At 40.4% G+C, this 21,615-nt stretch overlaps 1 protein-coding gene across 3 annotated transcripts in view; it reads left to right on the top strand.

Moving 5' to 3' along the window:
* The window catches only part of SLC5A1 (solute carrier family 5 (sodium/glucose cotransporter), member 1), a 29,064-nt gene extending 7,449 nt beyond the window's left edge, over nt 1-21,615 (top strand). Inside the window, exons 3-15 of one of the 3 annotated variants that reach the window (XM_009330785.1) lie at nt 3,038-3,142; nt 5,535-5,594; nt 5,946-6,050; nt 10,552-10,657; nt 10,876-10,956; nt 11,850-12,070; nt 13,611-13,746; nt 14,555-14,662; nt 15,784-15,934; nt 16,559-16,727; nt 18,767-18,982; nt 19,292-19,394; nt 20,262-21,615. In XM_009330785.1, coding sequence (XP_009329060.1) covers nt 3,038-3,142; nt 5,535-5,594; nt 5,946-6,050; nt 10,552-10,657; nt 10,876-10,956; nt 11,850-12,070; nt 13,611-13,746; nt 14,555-14,662; nt 15,784-15,934; nt 16,559-16,727; nt 18,767-18,982; nt 19,292-19,394; nt 20,262-20,485 — 1,785 coding nt within the window. In that variant the 3' untranslated portion in view covers nt 20,486-21,615. Of the gene's footprint in view, nt 1-3,037; nt 3,143-5,534; nt 5,595-5,945; nt 6,051-10,551; nt 10,658-10,875; nt 10,957-11,849; nt 12,071-13,610; nt 13,747-14,554; nt 14,663-15,783; nt 15,935-16,558; nt 16,728-18,766; nt 18,983-19,291; nt 19,401-20,261 lie in introns of all 3 variants that reach the window. The other 2 variants (XM_009330784.1, XM_009330786.1) reach the window with 2 other exon arrangements.

The following is a 21,615-nucleotide window of genomic DNA, read 5'->3' as shown; positions in this document are numbered from 1 at the left end:
AACAGCTTTTGTTGCTTTCAATCAACTTTCTTCTTTGCTTTTCCTCCTAGATCTGTTTTTAAAATCGATTCACTAACACATTCATTGAGAACAGTTAACACTTCAAGAAAACTGTTTCCCTCTGTCATTGCCCAGTTGCAGCCTAGCATTCTTTAGGTCATGCATAGGTGTACTGCAGCATCTACCAATGGCAAGTCAAGCAGTTCCAGTAATCAGCCTTTTCAGTACTAAAATACCGCAGCAGTAAGTTCTTCAGCAAGGCAGCTTGGGCCCAGAGCCTATCTGCCTTCTTCCCTCATCCTTAAAGTACTGCCGTGGCAGATTGGAAATTTCTCTTTCCCCTCTGGCATCAGCAGCTAACAGAGTGCACGCATATTTGGTAAACACTCCTCTTGCTTAAACCACGCTGCAGTTTTAAGGGTAATATGCATTTTTTCCAGCTGTGAAGTCATGTTCTACCTTTCCATGTATAAAACATTTTTTAAATTGCATCCATTATTAGTATGTGTTGATCTTACAGTTCTGCTGCACTGGATGTTCCCTAATTCAGAGAAGAAAATTTAGAAAGTGAAGGTGGTATCTGCATTCACATTGTTTTGTCTTTGTGCTGGCCCTAAATATGTTGGTAATTTTGCATTGTTTTTGTTTGCTTTTGTCTATTTCTTACAATACAATTGTACTCTGGATAAAGTTGGGAACACAGCATTGTCAGCAAATGCTACAAGATGTCCGGGGGTTTCAGGCACTGAGCCAAAGCTTACTGCAGCTGTCAGTTCTTCAAGTTCTTCATTAGCTGCTTTTGTTACTTGGATCTGCTTGCAGTACATTTTAAGCTTTTGAAACAGGAGAGGGAACACATTAAATAAAATCAGAGATTAATGTGGTTAATCTTTTATGGTGATTGCATTTCTAGTAACCTAGATTTAAGTTTACTTATTCATCTCCAGGGAAAGCACTGGACGACAGTGCTAATGCCTGGTATAAATGGTATTTATTTCTTCACAATCATTGCTGGGAAAACACTTGCTGTCACAAAGAGGTTAGAAGAAAAAGTTTTCTTTATTACCAGTGATCTCTCTGGCTGATTTTCTAATGCTTGTTGCAACACTTATCATTCCTGTAGAAATACCTGTCATATGACAAACTGGTTACATTTCTGTAGGGCACAACTGACTTCTAGAAATGTTTTAAAAAAAAAATAAATCCAAAACTGAATGAACTTAGAGACATAAATTTCCTGCCACAGCAAAAGAACAGTTTGTCTGCAAAAAGACTAGAAGAAATCAGGAGATCAAACTGAGGAAAGGAGGAAAAAGTAAGCTTGGAAAAGAAAGAGTGGAATCCTCTGATGAATTTTATTTGTATGTTGCATATGAAAAATGGGGGAGGAAAATCTATTTTGTGAGTGGAGATCAGGATTGTGAGATGAAGAGCATGGTTGCTCTTCCTGGCTATGGCATAGCTCTATAGAATAAATCTGTTCTTCAGAGGCGGATTTCTACGATGAAATCCCTTTTATCCTCCTGAATCTCAAGCAATCGTCCCTGTGCTCTCAGAAATATTGGCTAAATTTTTACTGCTACTCAAAGAACTCACTGCAGTGACTGCAGTCCTGGACATTTGTAACTATTCCCTTTATATACATTTTAGGCCCCTAAAAATCTCCCAGTGAGTTGCAGACAAGGAATATTTCTCCCTTTTGTAAGGTGACTTCAAACATATTCCAACCACCTGTACTTGGGAACTACATACGGAGAATGTGCCGGATGCAGGTCCTGTGTTCATATGTCTAAAAAACCATTTTTAAGCTCCTTGGGATCTTTCAACGTGAGCGGTCTACCTCAAATGAGAGCTTTAGAAGCTGGTCAGCAGAGGTTCTTTGGCCTACTTTCTGTATGCTTTGCTTTTATTTTTAACCCTGTTTCCTTTTTTTCGTTGTAGCTTTCAGAGGACATAAAGAAAAAATGGAAGTGAATAAAAAAATGTTCATTCGCCTCTTTTCATCTCAGAACTACTTCAGCTCACACGTCTTCTGCCTATAATACCCAACCCAACCCCTTTTTCATGCTCGAGTTCTCACCCTGCATCCTTCAATGTCTGACCTTGTAAATTATCATTAGGTGTTTCTGCTGCCTTTAATGGATTCATTTTGAGGAAATGAAGCTCATACCATTTCTCTTAATCTTTTCTATTGTCTGAGCTATTTGATGAAGAACTAGATCTTTTGGCACAATCTCTCTTTCGTGAACGGCTCCTGCCTGTCTGTAATCCAACATAAACCTTTCATTTTTTTTTTAATCTCTCCCTGTTCATCAATTCCTATGTTCTCCCCACTGTTCTGTTTGTATGATCAGTGCAATATTTGGGGTCCCCACTGTTCTGTTTGTATGATCAGTGCAATATTTGGGGGTCTTAGAGACCCAGCACTTCTTAAATATAACTCCTTGATTTGCTATTGTTTGTATCTTCCAGAAGCACATTCTCAGGAGATATTTCTACTGTGCAGCTTTCAGAATTTAATTCAGGAATCGAATATCTTTTGACTAAAAGTGAACCAAGTACAAAGCCTGTACAACTCTCACCCATGATACATTTAGTTCCACAGACTGTGGAATATGAAATAGGGAGTGCCAGTTGAACAAGTGGGTATGCACTTATCGTTTCCTCCTTGAGCAAGACAGATCATAGTCTTCTTCCCTAATTGTTTGGATATCACCCAAATGTAAGTTAGTCAAATTTTGCAAATATTTAAAAATCTATATTGGTGTCATAAACTATTTGCCTCAACTGGAAGAAGATGATCTGTGTAGCATCCTATTCATTCTCATTGTTGTAGATATGATGGCTGGAGTCTCAGGTTTGAGGGGGAAAAATGAGAGGGAGTCTTGAAAGTTGTCAAGGAAGTTAGTTGTCAATCATTCTCATCATCACCATCTGATGATAGATACGCATGAGTTCAAAATGCCAAATGAACATGATTTTTTCAAGTTACCATGAACAGGACCTAAGAGCAAAATATTGTTCTTTCTGTTTCCAGATTGGTGCTTCTCTGTTTGCCAGTAACATTGGCAGTGGACATTTTGTGGGAATAGCAGGAACAGCAGCAGCTGGAGGAATTGCCATCGGAGGATATGAATGGAATGTAAGTGGCATGCATTTAAGTGAACATATTTCTGACATCAGGATTATCTGCAAAAGTTAACCAAAATAACATTGCCTAATAATTTAGGACTCTCAAAGCTTGTGCTTGGCAACACTTGTTTTCTGTACAGACCAGTAAGTGCCAATGTAATCTACTATTTAATTCATCCTCCTTGGTCCTTGTCCAAGCCACTGGGAGAAGATGACCCTTTTCTGTTGAATGAGGCTTTTTAGAGAGCATTTGAACCAAATTAATTGGTGGATTCTCTTCTCTATACATATCTTTTGATTACTTTTCAAGTATTTATAAAGAGTACTTTCAGACTGCAGGATGTCGGGAAGAATTTATCAGTTTTGTAATCCATAGTATTTTTTACAGCATTTTGCTGTGTAGGCATTGTTGAAGGGACTTTGATTTCTTCACAGGCTATAAGAAATTATGGACATCCTTCACAACAATCTGCATTCCAAAAATCTTTTCCTCTTTACTTTCTCCTTCCTTTAATTATGTGTGTGTTTTTCTTATGGTTGCAGTATAGGGTAGAGATATCCAAGCTGACTTTAAATGAACTACTTGGGGTACCAGGGGTAGTGTTAACTGCAGCAGCACAGAGATTCACATGATCTAATTCAGTCCATTTCCTTGTATTCTCAGGCTCTGTGGGTGTGGATAATAATGCCTTTTTCTGCTGAATTCACCTTCATGGAAAGCATTATACCATGACACTAAGGTCTTAATGAGCGTACATAGGTCGATACTTTCCTTGCATATAATTCTGCACAGTGAAAGAAGCATACTACCCTGAGGGATTTGGCTTTTTTCCTTAGCAAGTAGATGGTTGCTGCAAATAGTCAAGTACTCATATGATATAAATATTTAAGAAGAAGGATAAAGGCTAAAATGAACTCTATGAGATATGCACAGTTAATGTCATCTTTCTCTGTTTGCTTACACTAGTCCTGTAACAAACCTGATCTCCCTTCTCTTTGTACCAAAACTAAGCAAAACAGAACAGAACAAGCATTGCTTGAAATGTCATGGTTTTCAAATCTCTAGGACCCATATCCTTCTTCAAACATATCCACCTCTAACACTTCATCTCCTGGGAGATTCTCTGTGGACTAATATCAATACACAGTGCACAACAATTGTTGTTTAGGAAGAAGCAATGATGCAGGTGTGTATTTGAGCAGATACATTACGTAGCTCATTACTTATGACATAGTGGGACTGGTGTACAGGTTAATAGACACGGTGGAAATACTGCTCTTGACTGTATAATCTGATTCTCCTCTTGAAAGAGATACTAAGTTTGACTGTTATCGTGCTTGTGTATGTCTATTATTCCACTGAAATTATTTCTAATTTGTATTAGTATGACAGCAGAAGCTGACCCTATATTTCTTGTCCGTCTTATGGTTTTGATCTAAGGACAGAACTTAAAAGATACAGTTAATAAAGCCATCTAAGCCCTGTGGACAGAATAAATGCAGAGTGCAGCTCTGAGAGCAGGATTTTGTTCTATATTTGTCGATTTAAATATGTACAACCCTATATCAGACAGCATTAGCTAGCCATTTAAGTCAGAAAACTGTGACACTGCAATACAGTAAGATCTATAGTTCACAAAATACACATGGTAACACAAAACATATTATGAAATGGTAATGTGGAAATACAAAATATTTAACTAAATGCATGCGGTACATCCTGTACAGTATGTGGGATTGTTGTAGAACATACGGCCATCTCACAGAGACCCAGTGCAGAAGGCAGATAGTGATCAAAATAATAATCAAAAGAAGTGCTGCTCTCCTCTGTACCTAGATTTGCAAGTGGCACAACATACCATTGCAGCATACCTGATTCTGAGTGGGAAAGTATCCTGCATTAGTGGCTCTGGGATCAAGATGCTAGCAAATAGGTCTCAGGCAGCAGGCTTCACCTTCCTTAATATTTCCCAGAAATGGTAGTCTTACGGGCTGGTTGCATTTTAACCATCGTTAAACCAGGATCCCTGGGCCTGCTCTGAAGAGGGCTGGGATAGTCTGGTGATGCTAGTGGAGTGGTGCTTTGATACTAGAGGGCAATCCTGTGAGCAGAAATCAGCTGTTTTTCTAGAAAATGTATTATTATCATGTGTGCTTCTCTGGGACATCTAGCATGAAATCCAGGCTGCATAATACCTGACAATTTTTTTGGCCAAGATTTCATTCCCAAATTTTCGACTGTAAATCAAAGGACAGAGCAGTTGTTCCTCCCCCCGAGCCCCACAATACCCAGGTTTATGAGGTTTCAATGGTCTCTAGCTGCTGTTGGGTCTGATAAATGGTCTTTGGGAGTGCTGTCTAGAGAGAGGAGGCTAATTCAGCTGATCTTGTCTTGGCTGCAGGCTCTGATATTTGTGGTTGTTCTAGGATGGCTGTTTGTACCCATCTACATCAAAGCTGGGGTAAGTCAAAACAGTACGTTACACTTTGCTGCTCATGTTTGCAGATCAGGACTTGAATATTGCAAAGCCATTATGAATGGCACGAGATCTGAGCATGCTAGAACTGTACTATATTATGTCTGTATGTATTTGAAAAATGAGGATTCTCTGTTCTGAGACCTGAGCTGAGAAGTACTTGGTACTCTCTCCTTGTTCTCCTTTGATTCCTGGAGCTGCTCTTCCTTGCAACTGCATTTGCAGCTCCCCTCCCTTTGCCCTCCGCTCTTACAGTATCTGAGTAGCAAAAAACTTCCTCTAATTTGCTTTGTATCTGTTCCCCATTATCTGAAACCTTATCTACCCTCCCTGCAGGTGGTGACAATGCCAGAGTATCTGAAGAAGCGTTTTGGTGGGAAACGGATTCAGGTCTACCTGTCAGTCCTTTCCTTGATCTTGTATATTTTCACAAAGATCTCAGTAAGTAAAACTTTTAAAGCATTTCTTCCATCCTACATTGATCGAAAGAAAAGAAACTCCCGTTTACAATATTGCTCACACAATTGGTAAATTGTTTCTGATTTGGAGCCCTTGGCTGAATTAAGGACTGTAAAAATATGATTTTGTGTTTTCTTTATTTTGTCTAGTGAGATTGTGTATCCAGATCTGTTCTTCAATCCAAGTTTTTTCCTTCCTGGCAATGTCTCTTGATGCTTGTTGTGCTTCCCCTTTCTTTTTCAGGTTTTAAGGTTTACTTCTACTTATGCTTTCGTCTAGAACAAGTCAGAGTCAAGGGAAACTTATATGATCTTGCAGTCTATCATCCTAGGGATCCGTGAAACATGTGGCAGGAATTTTTGTCCCCAAACTTCATATTTATCTGTTTTAGCATCCTCTGGTGAACATGCTGTCAGTTATATAGATGAGGGAAAAGAGCAAGAGAGCTATGGAGAAAAAGAGAATAACAGAAATTAGAAAATAAGGGAGTGGGGAAATGCAAAGGAGGGAAATTATAACAGCTGAGGTGAAAGGAGGGAAAACGAGAGATTCTTTTAATGGGCAAGTGTATTAAGTAAGTGGTTGTGTTGCTGTGAAGTAGTGAAGGCAGCTGGTATTTTCCATCTATCTTGAAACTACCAAGCCTCTAAGGAAGTCCACAGTTCAGGCATACCTCAGTCTGTTGTTTTGTAGAAGTTGCCATGGCAGATTACTCTTTGCCCTCTGAATGGGAGCCGAGTGATAATGGTGCAATTTAAGCTAAAAGATTGGCCTTTTGCTCTCATTCTCACATCTTTACGATAACTGATCCTTAGAAAGGTTATAAATTAAACAGGTTGGTACTGTGGAGCTGGCCTCAGAGTTGGATTTCCATATATTTCAAAAGGATTAGTTGATTTGCTGCTGTTGTGCTTAACTACCATAATCAGAAATCCCAGGTATGACACAGAGTTCTGGCAGCTCTAGCAGCTGAGAAATTCTTCCAGTCAGATGATTCACAGTCCTATTACTTGGGTGCCACTCTACCAGTGGCCCATCCCAGCTTCCCATCAACCCAATTATTCCAGATGCATGTCGGGAATTGCCATGGAGCTGGGTCTCTGTGCCATGCAGGGGAAAAATGTGGTGCACAAGTTCCTGTAACCATTTCTCTTGTTCCCCCCATCTGCCCAGAACAATTCTGACAGTGTCTGTCCCATGTACAAATGTGGCTCAGACTTCTGTAGTATACAAACGTGCCTTCTGCATTGTTGTCTTATGTCACTATATTCGGTAGGGCAGGATTTGCCCAGGTCTGTTTACTCGCCATGTCTTATTCAGAATAGGCAGAACAGTCAAAGTCCTTGGAGGTTTCAGGTACTGTCAGGGGATGTCAGAGTAGGTTTTTCTATACCATGCTATGCAACGCCATGCCCAAGTTGTCTCCAGATGAACCAGCTCCAGAAGCAGAAAGGGAAGGGCTGTTCCATCCTGGACCGTAGCTAACTTCTTTGTGCTGCGTAGAGATATGCATGCTAGGTGAAGCTAGCACAGGTCTCGCTTCTCAGAGGTACATTGTATATCCAAACATACCCATGCGTTGACAATCCATGCCATAGCCAGCTTGGAGATTTGCATTTTACTTCCTTGACTGCTGCCTTTGCAAACACAGCCTTGTGATCTTTGGGGCTTACTGAGATTTGATATAGAATGACGGGTTTCTGCCCTTCCCTTAACAGGCAGTCACACCTATCAGTTTGACAGTGATACTTACTGCCTCCTATCCCTGTAGAGGAGTGGCATCTTCTTTCTGGGGTAGTTATTTCATGTGCTGCTTCCTTGATGTGTTAAAATATTACCTAATCTTCTTAATAGTATAATTATTACAGTGCTTTCCAGTGAACAATATAATATGTTGGGTCGTGTAACTCCTGGCATGCTCTTTCCGGCACAGTGCCCACCACCATGTGATGATCAGATTCCCTTTGCACACCTCTGTACAAGGTCGTTACTATTTCTCTCTTTCCTTTCTGTGTATTTTTTATTGATTTCTTACCTTGTTTTGTGGCTAATCAACCACTTGCCAGACAAGGCCATGCTGCAAGGTATTGATCTTTGGGATCAGGACACAATCTTTGAGCCCAAAGGATTTCTGTTGCACAGGTGCCTCACATGTACATGCTTCCTAAGCATGCAGTGCTTTGTAAGTAATGCCCATAGCAGCTTTCAGGGGCTTGCTAGCCACTAGTGTTGCTGATATTGGCCATTATGCCAAAGAAAATGGCCTAGTAAAAATAAAATCTTGATGGAGAGTAATGGACTAAATTATGACAAGACAAAAGGGAATTAAGACCTGAATGAAGAAATCAGAAATTGTAAACCAGAATTTCTAAAAGTATTACAGCATTTTCTTTACATTCATTGTGCATAATTTCAGTAGTAAATATATGGGTATAGACTTACTGGGGGAAGAGGAGGTAGAAGGATAACCTCCTCTTAGGACTGCATGGTGTACGGGGTAAAGAGTATGTGCCACTGCCCTGAATCCCACATTAACATTGCAGCTGGATTCACTCAATTGGCCTTGACTCTGCCAGTTGTTCCTGCATGATCTGTGGATGGCTTTGGAGAGAGAGCTTGTAATGTAAAGATTTACTCTATTCAGAGATAAGATAAGGATTAAATAGTGTCCATAAAAGAGTATTAATGGAAAAACAAGGAAATATTGGAAGGAAATAATCTAATTGGGAGGGAGGAGCAGTGAAGTTGGAAGGTAACTCAGCAATTCGAAGAAGCTGATACATTGCTCAGGATGCTAAATAATTAACTATACATTTCTTTCTGGGGGTCATTTTAGCACCGTTAATATTTAAGGCTATGTAGGCTAAACTAAAGCCAAGACCAATAAAAGAAAGATCTGGGACATAAGATGGTCAGTGGTGTGAAAAGATAGGAAAAAAATATTCCCATAGGGAGAAGGGACAAAGAATATGCTCTAACAGCCACTGGGGTTAAGAGCTAAACATCCTGGTTCCCAGTTCCAAACTAAAACCTGTAAGAAATCAAATCATCTCAAGCTGCTCCAGAGGTGGAGTTCTGGGAGTGGAACCTCTGTTGTGATTCACACTCTGCTTCACAGTTGTTGTCTGCACGTCAGGGCAGTAGGGTTGGAAGGCCTCTTGCTGCAGAGGTCCGTACCTTTTCCTCGTTCTTGAGAGTGAACTAAGGGTGAGATCATACCCTGCAGTCTTGGTTTCAGCATCTCTGGAATGAATAGGGTTTCTTCATCTGGCATCTCCCAGCTAGCCAGACTGCATAACTGCTTATTAGTATATCTGCCCTGCCTTACCTCAGCCTAGCCATCGACAGAAGTGGTGCAAGTGCCTGTTCTGTGGTCACAGGCTCTGGTTGTCTGCAGCCTGGCCTGTGGAACCTCCCGCTCCTCCAGCAAGCTGCCACCTAGCAGATGCCCTGCAGTAATTGTGTGTGCAGGCTTTGCCGCAGGGCACATGTAATGTTGTTTGTCTTTGTTTCTCAGACCCTGCATATGGGCAGTTCCTGCAGCATTTTCCAGCTCCTGAGCTTGCTGCACACCATTAGGGCTTGTAATGTTAAATGAGGATAGGACTCCCTGTATAGAGTCCTTGTATAGGTGGTGTGGTACACAGAAAGGAGGCATGCAGGTGGGATTGGAGATGAGCCAGTGAACTGGGTGCTCAGGAGCAAGGATAAGTACAGATGCAAACCTCTAATGAAAGCATAATTTACAGTAATGCATTACAAGTGCACTGGGGTTGATTATTCTGATTGCAAACTTGGATAAATAACATTGATGCAAATTATCTCTAAATCAGGAACTGATTTAATGTGATTAAAATCCCAGAGTGTTACTCTGAAACCTGGACAATTCCTTTCTTATGCAAGAGCTAAAGGTCTCTTCTGTTAGCCAACTGATGTCAATTATTCTGACAGGAACTTAAAAATAGACATAAGATAAGACATTTGCCTTTTAATCACCATTTGTCCCGAACCAGCAAGACTAGCTATACCACATGTATGCAACCAGTAAAGAAAAAATAAGAGACTTATAGAGTAGCATTAAATGAAGAGAACCATGCCGTGTCTTGGAGGTGTCACAGAGTGCATCCGTGCACATAGCAGCAAGTGTAACCTGAGCTTTAAGTAATTCGTTATTAAGCTGTCTCTCAGTATGTAAGCACAGAGTAGTGAGGTGACTCTGTGTCTAGCTAAAAGGAGCCATTGAAGAAGATCTAGAAATTCTTTGAGAAGTGTTACAACTCTTGTACTGAAAGCAGCACGGCACTGAGAGGAGTCTGGCAGTTGTACTAAAATCATCTCTATTTTCATTTTGCACTTTTTGTGTGTGTGTGTGTGCAGTACTGTAAGGAGGGAGTTGTATATTTCAGTACCCTCATCATGAATGTGTAATGTGCCATCATCATGAATTTAAACATTGCTTAATCTATCATTTTTTCTTTTACAGGCAGATATATTCTCTGGAGCTGTATTTATACAGCTGGCCATAGGGCTGAATCTTTATTTGGCCATAATCATCCTGCTTGCTATTACCGCTCTTTACACCATCACAGGTGAGTTTGCAGAGAAGTCTGATAAATCAAAGAGGTTAGAGGAGCCAGAAAAAAGAGAAGAGGGGAGGTGGGTAAGAGGGGAGAAATGAAAACTTGAAAGGGGAGTAATTTACAGTGGTCTTTGTTTGAAAGAGAGAGGCGGTGAGAAAAGTAAAAAAAAGTATTTCCACTGAGGCACAGAGGCTAACCTATTTGTCTTGACTTTTCTTTGCCATTAGGTGGCCTTGCAGCTGTGATTTACACAGACACCTTACAAACATTTATCATGGTAGTGGGATCCTTTATTCTCATGGGATTTGGTAAGTAAATCAGCTGAATTAAACAGGAATGTTCAACCAGAAATCCCACAGTGGCTATGGAAATGGATCCTGCAGTGTGGAACCCTGTTGTCTGAACCAGCAGATTTCAGTTCATATACCTATTTGTCAGGGAAGAAAATAGACATATCGCCAAGCCCTTTAGTCATTGAGACCACTCCATCGCCAAAGCACAGGTGAATGTGTAGGTAATATATATCATCCCATGGCAGAACAGGACTTGTGATGGCTAATGAGGTAAAAGCAGAGCTGTTTGCAGGTGATGATGATACTCTTGAGAAGTTCAGAGAGTATCTTGTTTTAAGGTTATAATTTCATAGATATTCAAATGCTAATGCATGAAAATTTCTGATTCAAAGTGAAGAACTGTTGGTCACATTGCATGATTTTTCCTTGTTTCTAGCTGCTAGCTAGAAACAACCCAAACATATTAACATTTTAAGTAAGCCTTGTAGTTGATCTATGGATGTCATTATATTGCCAGCTGGACAAAAGATACGAACTGAATGTTTATGAATAGGACAATGAGTGTGTCCAGAAGACTATATGCATTTTAAAACAGAAATCATGCTGTTAAACAGAACTAATAGGAAGTATCTTCATGTCACTTCTTGGCAAGGCATGTATAAGAGATGTTGAGACAGCGGAGCCTAAACCAATGTTTGCGAGCTATACAGAAACCTAAAAGGAAAGGTCACTTTGGTACTTAGGTTCTGTGAATACTTAAAAAACACTGTTTTCTGAAAATGTTGGTGTATACTGGCTAGGGTTTTTTTACATCCATATTAAGGAGGTTTTTCTCCTCACATTCTCTAGCTCTATTTGAGATTTCAGTATTAAATGCTTTATTGCTACTTTTACTTTCTGTTTTTCAGCATTTTCTGAAGTAGGAGGGTATGATGCTTTCATGCGGAAGTACATGGAAGCAATTCCATCCAATATCTCCTACAAGAATACTACGATTAGTGAAAAATGCTACACTCCTCGGAACGATGCCTTTCACATCTTCCGAGATGCCGTCAATGGAGATCTGCCGTGGCCAGGGCTCGTCTTTGGTTTGAGCATCCTTGCTTTGTGGTACTGGTGCACAGATCAGGTAACGTGGAAGCCATATACCTTGGAAATGCTGAACACAAGACTCTGCAGCCTAGTGTGATCTAGGGGTACTCTTCCCCCACTGTAATTCAAAGCTGGGTCACGGAAATGGCAGTTATTTCAAGACTGGTCAGTGACTTTTCAGTTTCTGGTTTCTAAACCCCTCCCACATGTGAGAAAATGGAAAGGGTGTTCTTTCAATTTTTCTTATACACTGTGCCCAGCAGATACTGTGTATAATTCCTTTCTCACTTTTTGTGTGTGACCATGTGTAAAAACACAGAGAGGTTGTAATATGAACATTTACTTAGGAAACCATGCATCAAATGATCCTTGTTAGACTGGGTCTAGATATGATTCCCCATTGTTGTGGTTTAACCTGGTAGGCAGCTAAACACCACACAGCCGTTTGCTCACTCCCCCCTGCCCAGTGGGATGGGGGAGAGAATCGGGGAAAAAAAAAGAGTAAAATTCATGGGTTGAGATAAAGACAGTTTAATAGGACAGAAAAGGAAGGGAAAACAATAATAATGATAAGAGAATATACAAAACAAGTGATGCACAATGCAATTGCTCACCACCCACCGACCAATGCCCAGCCAGTCCCCGAGCAGTGGTCACCCCCCTCTGGCCAACTCCCCCCAGTTTATATATGGAGCATGACATCCCATGGTATGGAATAGCCCTCTGGCCAGTTGGGGTCAGCTGTCCTGGCTGTGCCCCCTCCCAGCTTCTTGTGCACCTCCAGCCTTCTCGGTCGGTAGAGCATGGGAAGCTGAACAGTCCTTGACTAGTGTAAGCACTGCTTAGCGACAACTAAAACATCGGTGCGTTATCAACATTATTCTCATCCTAAATCCAAAACACAGCACTGTACCAGCTACTGGGAAGAAAATTCTAGCCCAGCTGAAACCAGGACACCCATTCAGTAATACTAGTTTGTTTCCTATTTGTGCAGCTTTCATCTTTGCATGCACAGCCTTGGAGGATGTTCTTTATATGTCAGGTCTTTCAGCCTGGAGACTCTTCCCCAATCCTCCTTCCTGCTCCCTAAAACCTACCATCCAGTTTCCCCGAGAGATCGCACTGACATGAGTAGAGGAAAGTGTGCACCTGCAACTGCGACATGTGAATGTGTCCAATCTTTAGCAAGTGATCTCACTGCATTCTGAATTGTGAGAAATATGATCTTCACAATCTGTAAACAAATGAACAAACCCCTCAATGTAACTGTAGCTATTGCTCAGGTAAATACTTTATTCCTTTTTGGCTTTTTAGTCTATCTACTTTAAGAACATCTTGTGAGAAAGAGTCTTACCTCTTAAACATACACTGGATAAATGACATTTTCCTTGACTTATTTCAAATATATCCTTTGATTTTCATGTAGTTTTCATTTTTCCTAGTGACAGCAATGGTAAATAGGCTGTATCACTATCACAGAGATTAAGAAGTACCTTATATCTGGAACTTGGTATGGTATGTTCATGGAAATGCTATTCTTGGTTGAATCACACCTGCTTGCCATGTCTTCTTGACAGGTTATTGTCCAAAGATGTCTCTCTGGCAAGAACATGTCCCATGTGAAGGCTGGTTGTATCATGTGTGGATACCTGAAACTCTTGCCCATGTTTATCATAGTGATGCCTGGAATGATCAGCCGAATTTTGTATACAGGTATGCATGTGTATACAGAAATGCAAATTTCTTCTTGCTGCCTATATTTCACTGCCAATCTCTCTTAATTTCCTATTCTCTGTCCCTTCCAAACTACCTGTTAGATTGTCATCTTGTCATGCAAATTGTCCAGGCACATGTATGGACAAAAACTAGCTACACTGTAAGAAGCCACAGGTCTTCCTCTTTCCCCTGATCCCAGGTTTCTGCTAACGCTATTGCTGTTGGTTTTAGGGGAGAGAAATTCCACAGTGTCCCTCCCCAGTTGTATGTTTGTTACAGCCCCACTCTGGCTGAATGAGTGGAAAATGCTGTTCAGGACTGATACTCCGCTGGCAGTCAGAGGAAGAGGGTCATCAGTCACAGACAGCAATATTTTGGGCCATGGACAGTCCCGAGTGCGGTGTGGGGGAAATGCCAATCACCCTTCTCTCTCCCATCAGTGTGTTTAACAGCAGGCAGAGGAGAGATGTTCAGGTTGGAGGGAGAGGTCTTTCCAGTGTTCCTCTGCTGCTTCTTCTACTTGTTCTCCTTGTGTTGTTCAGCCCTGGTCTGACAAATTAATGCTGATTTTTTTTTTTTTTTTTTTTTTTTTTTGACCTGCAACACTTTTCAGTATTTTTTTAGAGAGGAAAGGAAGGATAGAGGCTTAGAATCACCTTCCTCCCTGCCAGCAGACCAAGGATGATATCAAGCATGTCAATCCAGTGGTTTAACACGGAGATAAATTTTAGAAGCTCTACTAATTTGGGAGCAATCTGTTGTTTATATGACCTTGTCTAACCCTGTCTTGTTATCCTCTCCTCAGATGTGGTGGCTTGTGTTGTGCCTGAAGTCTGCCAGCAGTACTGTGGCACTGCAGTTGGCTGTACAAATGTTGCTTATCCAAAAATGGTAGTGGAGCTTATGCCAAATGGTAAGACACTGTCTGTATTTGTTTGTTTGTTTGTTTTAGGAAAGGTGAGGCTGCCAGACTGTAAAAACAGCTGATAGAGGGAGCCCAAGTCCCATATTTAGTTCAAAAATCCTTGCTAGAACTATGTACTATTAATCAAAGGGGTAGTCTATATTAGTTGTAGCTGTAGGTGCAGAATAGCTACGCGCTGACAATGTCAGCTTTCAGCTGGCAAATACTGGGTGATGAAATGGTAATTGAGCTCCCTTTCTGTGAAGGTAAAAAATAGCCTACTTTGCCAATGATTTATAACAGACTATCTCTGCCAGGATTTCTGAGTTGGAGGTATACACCTGCAGTCCTTCTGCTAAACCCACGGAGGTGGGAGGAGAAAATACTCTATGTACACATTGTCCCCTGTTCAGTGAGAGAACAAGGCACCACTCTGGAGAGGACAGCGTATACATAGAAGATAAATTTCTGCAGAAAACCGCAGAGCTGGTTCATAAGGCTAGAAAGACAGATTATGATATTATATAGATCATGGTACTTTCCTGATATCTTTAGTACTTCCCCATTGTATTATAACTGTTGTACATAGTATTATTAAAATACTACAGTACTTCCTCATACTGTGTTGACTAGATCATACCAGCTGGAAAAGTGGCTTACTCTGATCTTCAAACAGTAAAAGAAGCTTTGTTTTTTTGCCAAACAACTGGTTTACAAATACACTGCAAGCAAGTGAGCACTCACCTGCAAACAAGAGAAATTATTTTTATAACTGTTGGGGAAATTCTGCTTAGTATTTTTTTCTTATTATTTCTGCATTTAATCAGACAGCTGTCACAAAACAAGTATCTATGTTCCAAAAGCTCAAGAGTTGCCCTGTCTCTGCTGTAAATAGACAGCATATGAATAAATAATTCCATATAATAATTTGGAATAAGTAATTCCAAAGCTCAGCAGACATCACTCTGCTTGCATTGCAAGAGAACGTGAGGCAGGCATCAGCACATGAATATGCCAGACACACTCATAGCTGGCTGACTTCAAAGGGTCAGGCAAGCACTACGGATGGTGCCATGTACTGAGACTCTTCACTGAATGCTCATCTCAGTTCACGTATCTTCGTATTCCAGGTCTGCGGGGTCTGATGTTGTCAGTCATGTTGGCTTCCCTTATGAGCTCCCTGACTTCCATTTTTAACAGCGCTAGTACTTTGTTCACTATGGACATTTATACCAAAATTCGATCACGACCATCTGAGAAAGAGCTTATGTTAGCTGGAAGGTAAGTGCAGCCGAGTCTTCCCCAGCCGTACAAACATAGCGAGCACTTAGATGCGTTACAGACTGCAGCCTCCAAAAAATGCACTAAATGCCTGGGTGAAAACCTGCTTTCGCAGTGTGCGGGCAGTGCAGCAGTGGCCTCCTGCGGCCAGACAGGCTGTCCCACCGTACACTTCCCTTTTGGAAAAAAAACCAACGACCTTGCTTCCAATTTAATTGACAGTGGTGCATGAAGTAGCTAAACTAATTCTCAACACTTCCTACTGCTATTCCAGGGGAATTGTTTTAAAATATCTTCATAGGCTTTATGCTACACCATACTACAGCATCAATGAACTAGTTCTTCTAGTTGATCTGCTATTGATTTGTCTCTAGACATAACAAAGGGAAAAAAGTGATTTTCTGTGTTTTGATTGCATGTTTAGCTGTATGCTGACCGATATTTGACAGACACAATATCCAGCTTGGATTTCTTTTGTTTGTTCAACGGTAATTGGCCATTATAATTGATTTTGCTGGTTGAAATACAAAATGGACATTTAAATTATTGATTAATTGCTGTTTTTTTCTTTCTGATAGATGCTTCTAAGCAGGTGGCTAATTGAATATCTGGCTATGTTTACAGGGCATTTATGTTACTTTTAATTGGCATCAGCATTGCCTGGGTTCCTGTGGTGCAGTCAGCTCAAAGTGGGCAGCTCTTTGACTATATTCAGTCAGTTACTAGCTACCTGGGACCTCCCATTGCTGCTGTCTTCCTGCTTGCCGTCTTCTGCAAGCGGGTCAATGAGCAGGTAAGTACAAATTAGGAAACAGGTTTGCTGCAGGTTCCTTTAGGCATTAGGACAACTTTTTTGTTTTGGTGTCTTTTATTAGCAACTTCTTCCTGTTTATTTTGATCCTACTACAGCCCAGGGATTCTGTGTTTCCATACCCCAGGGCCTGAGGTTTCAGAGAGGAGTTTGAAAAAGTTCTTTGCTAATCCGATAAATAGTCACCTAGGAATTCCTAGATAGCTCGGAAACTTAGGTTATCTATCACTTTGCCAAGAAGTGTGTCAAATGGATAATTTATGGTGACATATGTGAAAGTAATCTTTTAGGATATTGGCCACCAAACTGCTTTACAAAACATACCACTTTTCACCTTCCTCATGACCACTACATATTTTGTCAACACTCTTTTAAACAAACATGCTGTTGTTTTATGCATTGTTTCCCATTGCTTTTAGGACCCAGTCTGGGAATCACTGGTTTTGATTCGTAGAGCAGTGAACTGATAAATATTGTATTTAAGCCTTTGTAAGTAACTCAGAAGGCATGAGGTCTGTCACATGCTTTGATGGGACCATAGGCCAGTCGTGGTAACTGGGGTCTCAGACATCCTGAAAACTCAGTACTCAGGAATTTGGTTTCTTTTCTATAATACTAGGAATAACAATACTTGCCTATTGCTCAGGTTTGCTCCGAGGAGGATGAGTTCAACGAGAAAGCCTAGAGAGAGGAGGTTTTTGAATATGGCTCGAACTTTTTTCTCACTGTTTTCTCTTGAGACCAGTTCAGTGGTTATTTGTGTGTATATCCCAGAAAAGCCTGTTTTACACACAAGGGATGTTCCATTTCCTATCCCAATATGGCTAAACCTCACAAATGGATTAAATCTTTGTGCCCTTCGTGGAAACCTGTCATTGACTTTAGCTGGAATTTTACCTGAGTAAGAATTCAGTATAATTCTCGGGGGGTTTGTGTACACTGCACACTTTAAATTTGGGAAAATAGGGGAGATGAGGATCAAAGCTTCTGAGAACTGGAGCCTTGCATAAGATGAATTCCAATATTGTAATTACTTAAAAGATTTATCAACATTTCTTGCTCAGAATCATTATTCTTTCTGCTAGAAATGGAATTAACTATCTTGTCCTACTTCAAAACGTTTTTGTGACTTTGACCACTGAATAATGAAAACCGTTTTGTTCTTAAACCCAGCGTTAAACCCAGAATATTTTTTGATCAGGAATTATAAATTTGTGTTACCATCATTAGTTTTTTGACTTCACAGACTCACAGAATGGTTGAGATTGGAAGGCACCTCTGGACTAGTGCAAGCCCCACCCCCCCCTCAAAGTAGGGCTAACAAGAGCAGGATGCTCAGGTCCTGTCCAGTTGGGTTTTGAATATCTCCAGGGATGGAGACTCCACAATGTGTCTAGGTAACCTGTTCCAATCACCCTCACAGTAAAAAAGAAATAAATTTATGTTTAAACAGAATTTCCCGTATTTCAATTTGTGCCCAGACATACCTGTGTGTCTTTTATACTTTGGGCTAATATAAACCTAGCAGCAAAACATCCACCAAAAGTGTCAAGAATTAACTTGTAATTAATTACTGACAAGGTCATTAGAAAATAAACCAGACACGTACTTCAGGAGGAATGACACACTTGCTAGCTGGTTCCATCAGGCTAGAACAGTCAGGGATTTAGCCCTCAAAGGTGAAAAGATATGAGAACCACCCTTGGGATGTGTAGTCTGTGGCTAGAGCCTGTCCTGTATGAGGAGAGCATTGTGTGGAGATGGATGAACTTTGAGAAATGAGCTCGTTAAGGTGTTCTCCATATTCTTTCTCCGAGCTGCTGGTCATTGCCCCTTTTAGTTGTATTAGTACACTGAGCTGTAAATAGAGTCACTGAAAGTAGCTGGGTTAAAACCCATGTGCCAAAGCCAATGTAACACATAACTACCTCCACGTTTCCTCCAGCAACTATTCAGAGCTTAGAGCTCATTTCCATGCCTGAAATTACTCATTTTGATAACTTCTGTCACTTTGTCTGCAGGGTGCCTTCTGGGGCCTGATGGTTGGGCTGCTAACTGGACTCAGTAGAATGATTGCAGAGTTTGCCTATGGAACTGGCAACTGTGTGACCCCTTCCAACTGCCCATTCGTCATCTGTGGGATTCACTACCTTTACTTTGCAATGATTCTTTTTGGGGTTACCGCCATCGTCATCCTGGCAGTCTCCTTCATGACTAAGCCCATTCCTGATGTACATGTGAGTATTATTGCAGTCCTGCTCCTCAAGAAATGGAACTTAATGAAACCACTAGTTTTGAACACTGGTACTTGGTATATTACCTCCTGACATTTCAGCTACCCACATCATATAGTCCTTGTAAGAAAGCAAAGGAAATAGCCTTCATTCGTCTGTCACAAATCTTCAGTGACTCCTAATAACCTTAAATGTTGACTTAACAGACATTTGGGATGCCATGGTCTTATAGCTTGTTCACGTGCTGGCCAGACTGATTTGTCTCTGTGTAGTAAGGCTGTAGATTTATAAACTCATTTTGTTTCACGGCAGCTTTACCGCTTGTGCTGGTCTTTGCGGAACAGCAAAGAAGAACGTATTGATCTTGATGCAGATGAGGAACAGGACAAAGCTGATGAAAAAGATGAGGAATCAGGTAACTGTTGAATATCTATAGATTCTATCAATATATTTGAGTATCCCTATTTCATTCCTGAAGAAACATGAACATGCTTGATATTCAAAGACACACTCGCCTCCCCCAAAACAAAACCTCAAACCCCACATATTTAAATGGCTAGTAAGCTGCCTTTTACCAATCTATCGAGCTCAGTGTAAATCAGAAGTGAAGTGGATTTGAAGGGAGAAAATCTTGTTCTCTAGGTAGCTAGGTGGCAGTTCGAGGGTTAAAACAATGGAGATGCTTCAGGTCAGAGGTGGTGTGCGTTGGCAGAACTGCGTGTGACTCCAGCGTTTGGAATGAAACAACAAGATTTCACTTGGAAACAGTGGGTAGCAGCCAGGACTGAAGGAGCAAGGATGTGGTTCAAGGCACCATGAAAGCGAATTGCCAGACATCCATCTGGGCAAAACCACCTGCTCTCTTTGCTGGGTTTCTGCTTCTGCTGCCAAGTTCCTTTTCATAAGTATCCTCAAACTCATTTATTTGTCTTTTAATTAAAAAGTGTAGAAAGTATTGAAAAAACGGAGTTTAAGCTTTGCAGCATGGCAGCGTGGTTTGCTTCTCCAATACCAGACCAAGTCTCTAGGCTGCAAAAGGTGCAAGTATCTGCTGCAAAAGGCTCTCTTGCAACATGTAGAAAATGACTTTTTCCAGGTGAGCTGTGAAAACACAATGTTAACTTGATTCTTGTACTGCCTCGTACTAAAATGTTTCCATGCAACTATAACCATAAATCAGAATTGCTGTATTAAACATAGGAATGTCCTCAGTCACAGAGACCTTCTAGTGCATGCAGCGGTCCATGTTCACATTTCATGACCAGTGTGTTATTCCTTCCAGTTAATGAGGAAAGTGAGGAAGAACCGGGATGCGTTAAGAAAGCGTACAACTGGTTCTGTGGCTTAGATCAACAAAAAGGACCCAAACTGAGCAAGGAGGAAGAGGAAGCGTTGAAGAAGAAACTGACTGACACAAGCGAAACGCCACTTTGGAGAAATGTTGTGAATATCAATGGCATCATCCTATTGACTGTGGCTGTATTTTGCCATGCCTTCTTTGCATAAACCTCTGATTACAGTTCTGAAATTGTACTGTATTGTCAAGCAAAAATGATGACTTGTAAATCTAACGATTTACAGAGTTAGATACACTTAGTATTTTCATTGTCTACGTTTGTAAAAAATCAGGGTGATTCACGCGCTGATTTTGTGATCATAATTTCAACAATCTAAAGATGAAGGCCACTGGGATTTCAAGAGAGAGAATTTCTGTTTAGACGCTGAATCAGTCCAGAGCTAATAGAGGTTCAGAATTTCCATCCAATATTCTCTCTTCTCGTGATAGTTTTCATATTTTAGGTGCAGAACGAGGCTGCATGAGCCATGTTTCATATCAGGGTTTGCGAACTGCCTTTTAGGGTTGGTTTTCAACCCTTCTTCTTCTGATCATTCAAATTTCTTTTTCCTTTGGATTACAAAAAACCCACAACAACTGAGGGACCGTATTATGAATTCAAATTAAAAAATCGTTTTTGTTCCCTCCGAGCATGGGATATCTTAAGTAAAGGATTTATGTATATGTTGATGTATTTGACACTATATCTAACTTTCCATTATAACTTTTTTCCCCTTTTTCTCACTTGTCATTGTGTTGTGTTTCTCAGTAATCAGTGGAACACTAACCGTCTGAATTGATCGCATTTTGAAATTAGGGAAAACCTGTCTCGATGATCTTAATAAGAATTATGCTTACAGTAGATTATCTGTTTAAAGTCAACTTCAAAAGGTCCTCCTCTCTTTATATTTTAATATGTGTCTATACTTGAATGTGATGCTTTTTTATACAAAATACATATATTATATATATACAATACATTATATATATGCACTATATATATTATATATATTTAAAATATATATGTGTGTGTGTATATATATATTTATTTCCTACTGATCAATTCCCATGTTGGTATGTCAAAGTTAATCTCTATGCACAATTACTAGGACCTCTTTATCGTGGGGTTGGTGTTAAGATATCGTCTCTTTCTATGGGCTGTACTACAAACCAATCCATGCACATGGTTAAAAGTCCAAAGCATCAGAATGCTGGGTTTGCATTTTTCTTTCAAGTGCATTTGAGGGCTCTGTACTGCTTTTCTGCAAAGCTAGAAATCTTTCTTCTGAAGATTTCATTG

This window comes from Pygoscelis adeliae, unplaced genomic scaffold (assembly GCF_000699105.1).
Source record: "Pygoscelis adeliae isolate BGI_AS28 unplaced genomic scaffold, ASM69910v1 Scaffold358, whole genome shotgun sequence".
Classification (NCBI taxonomy): Eukaryota; Metazoa; Chordata; class Aves; order Sphenisciformes; family Spheniscidae; genus Pygoscelis; species Pygoscelis adeliae.
This window is presented reverse-complemented; position numbering and strand designations above follow the sequence as displayed.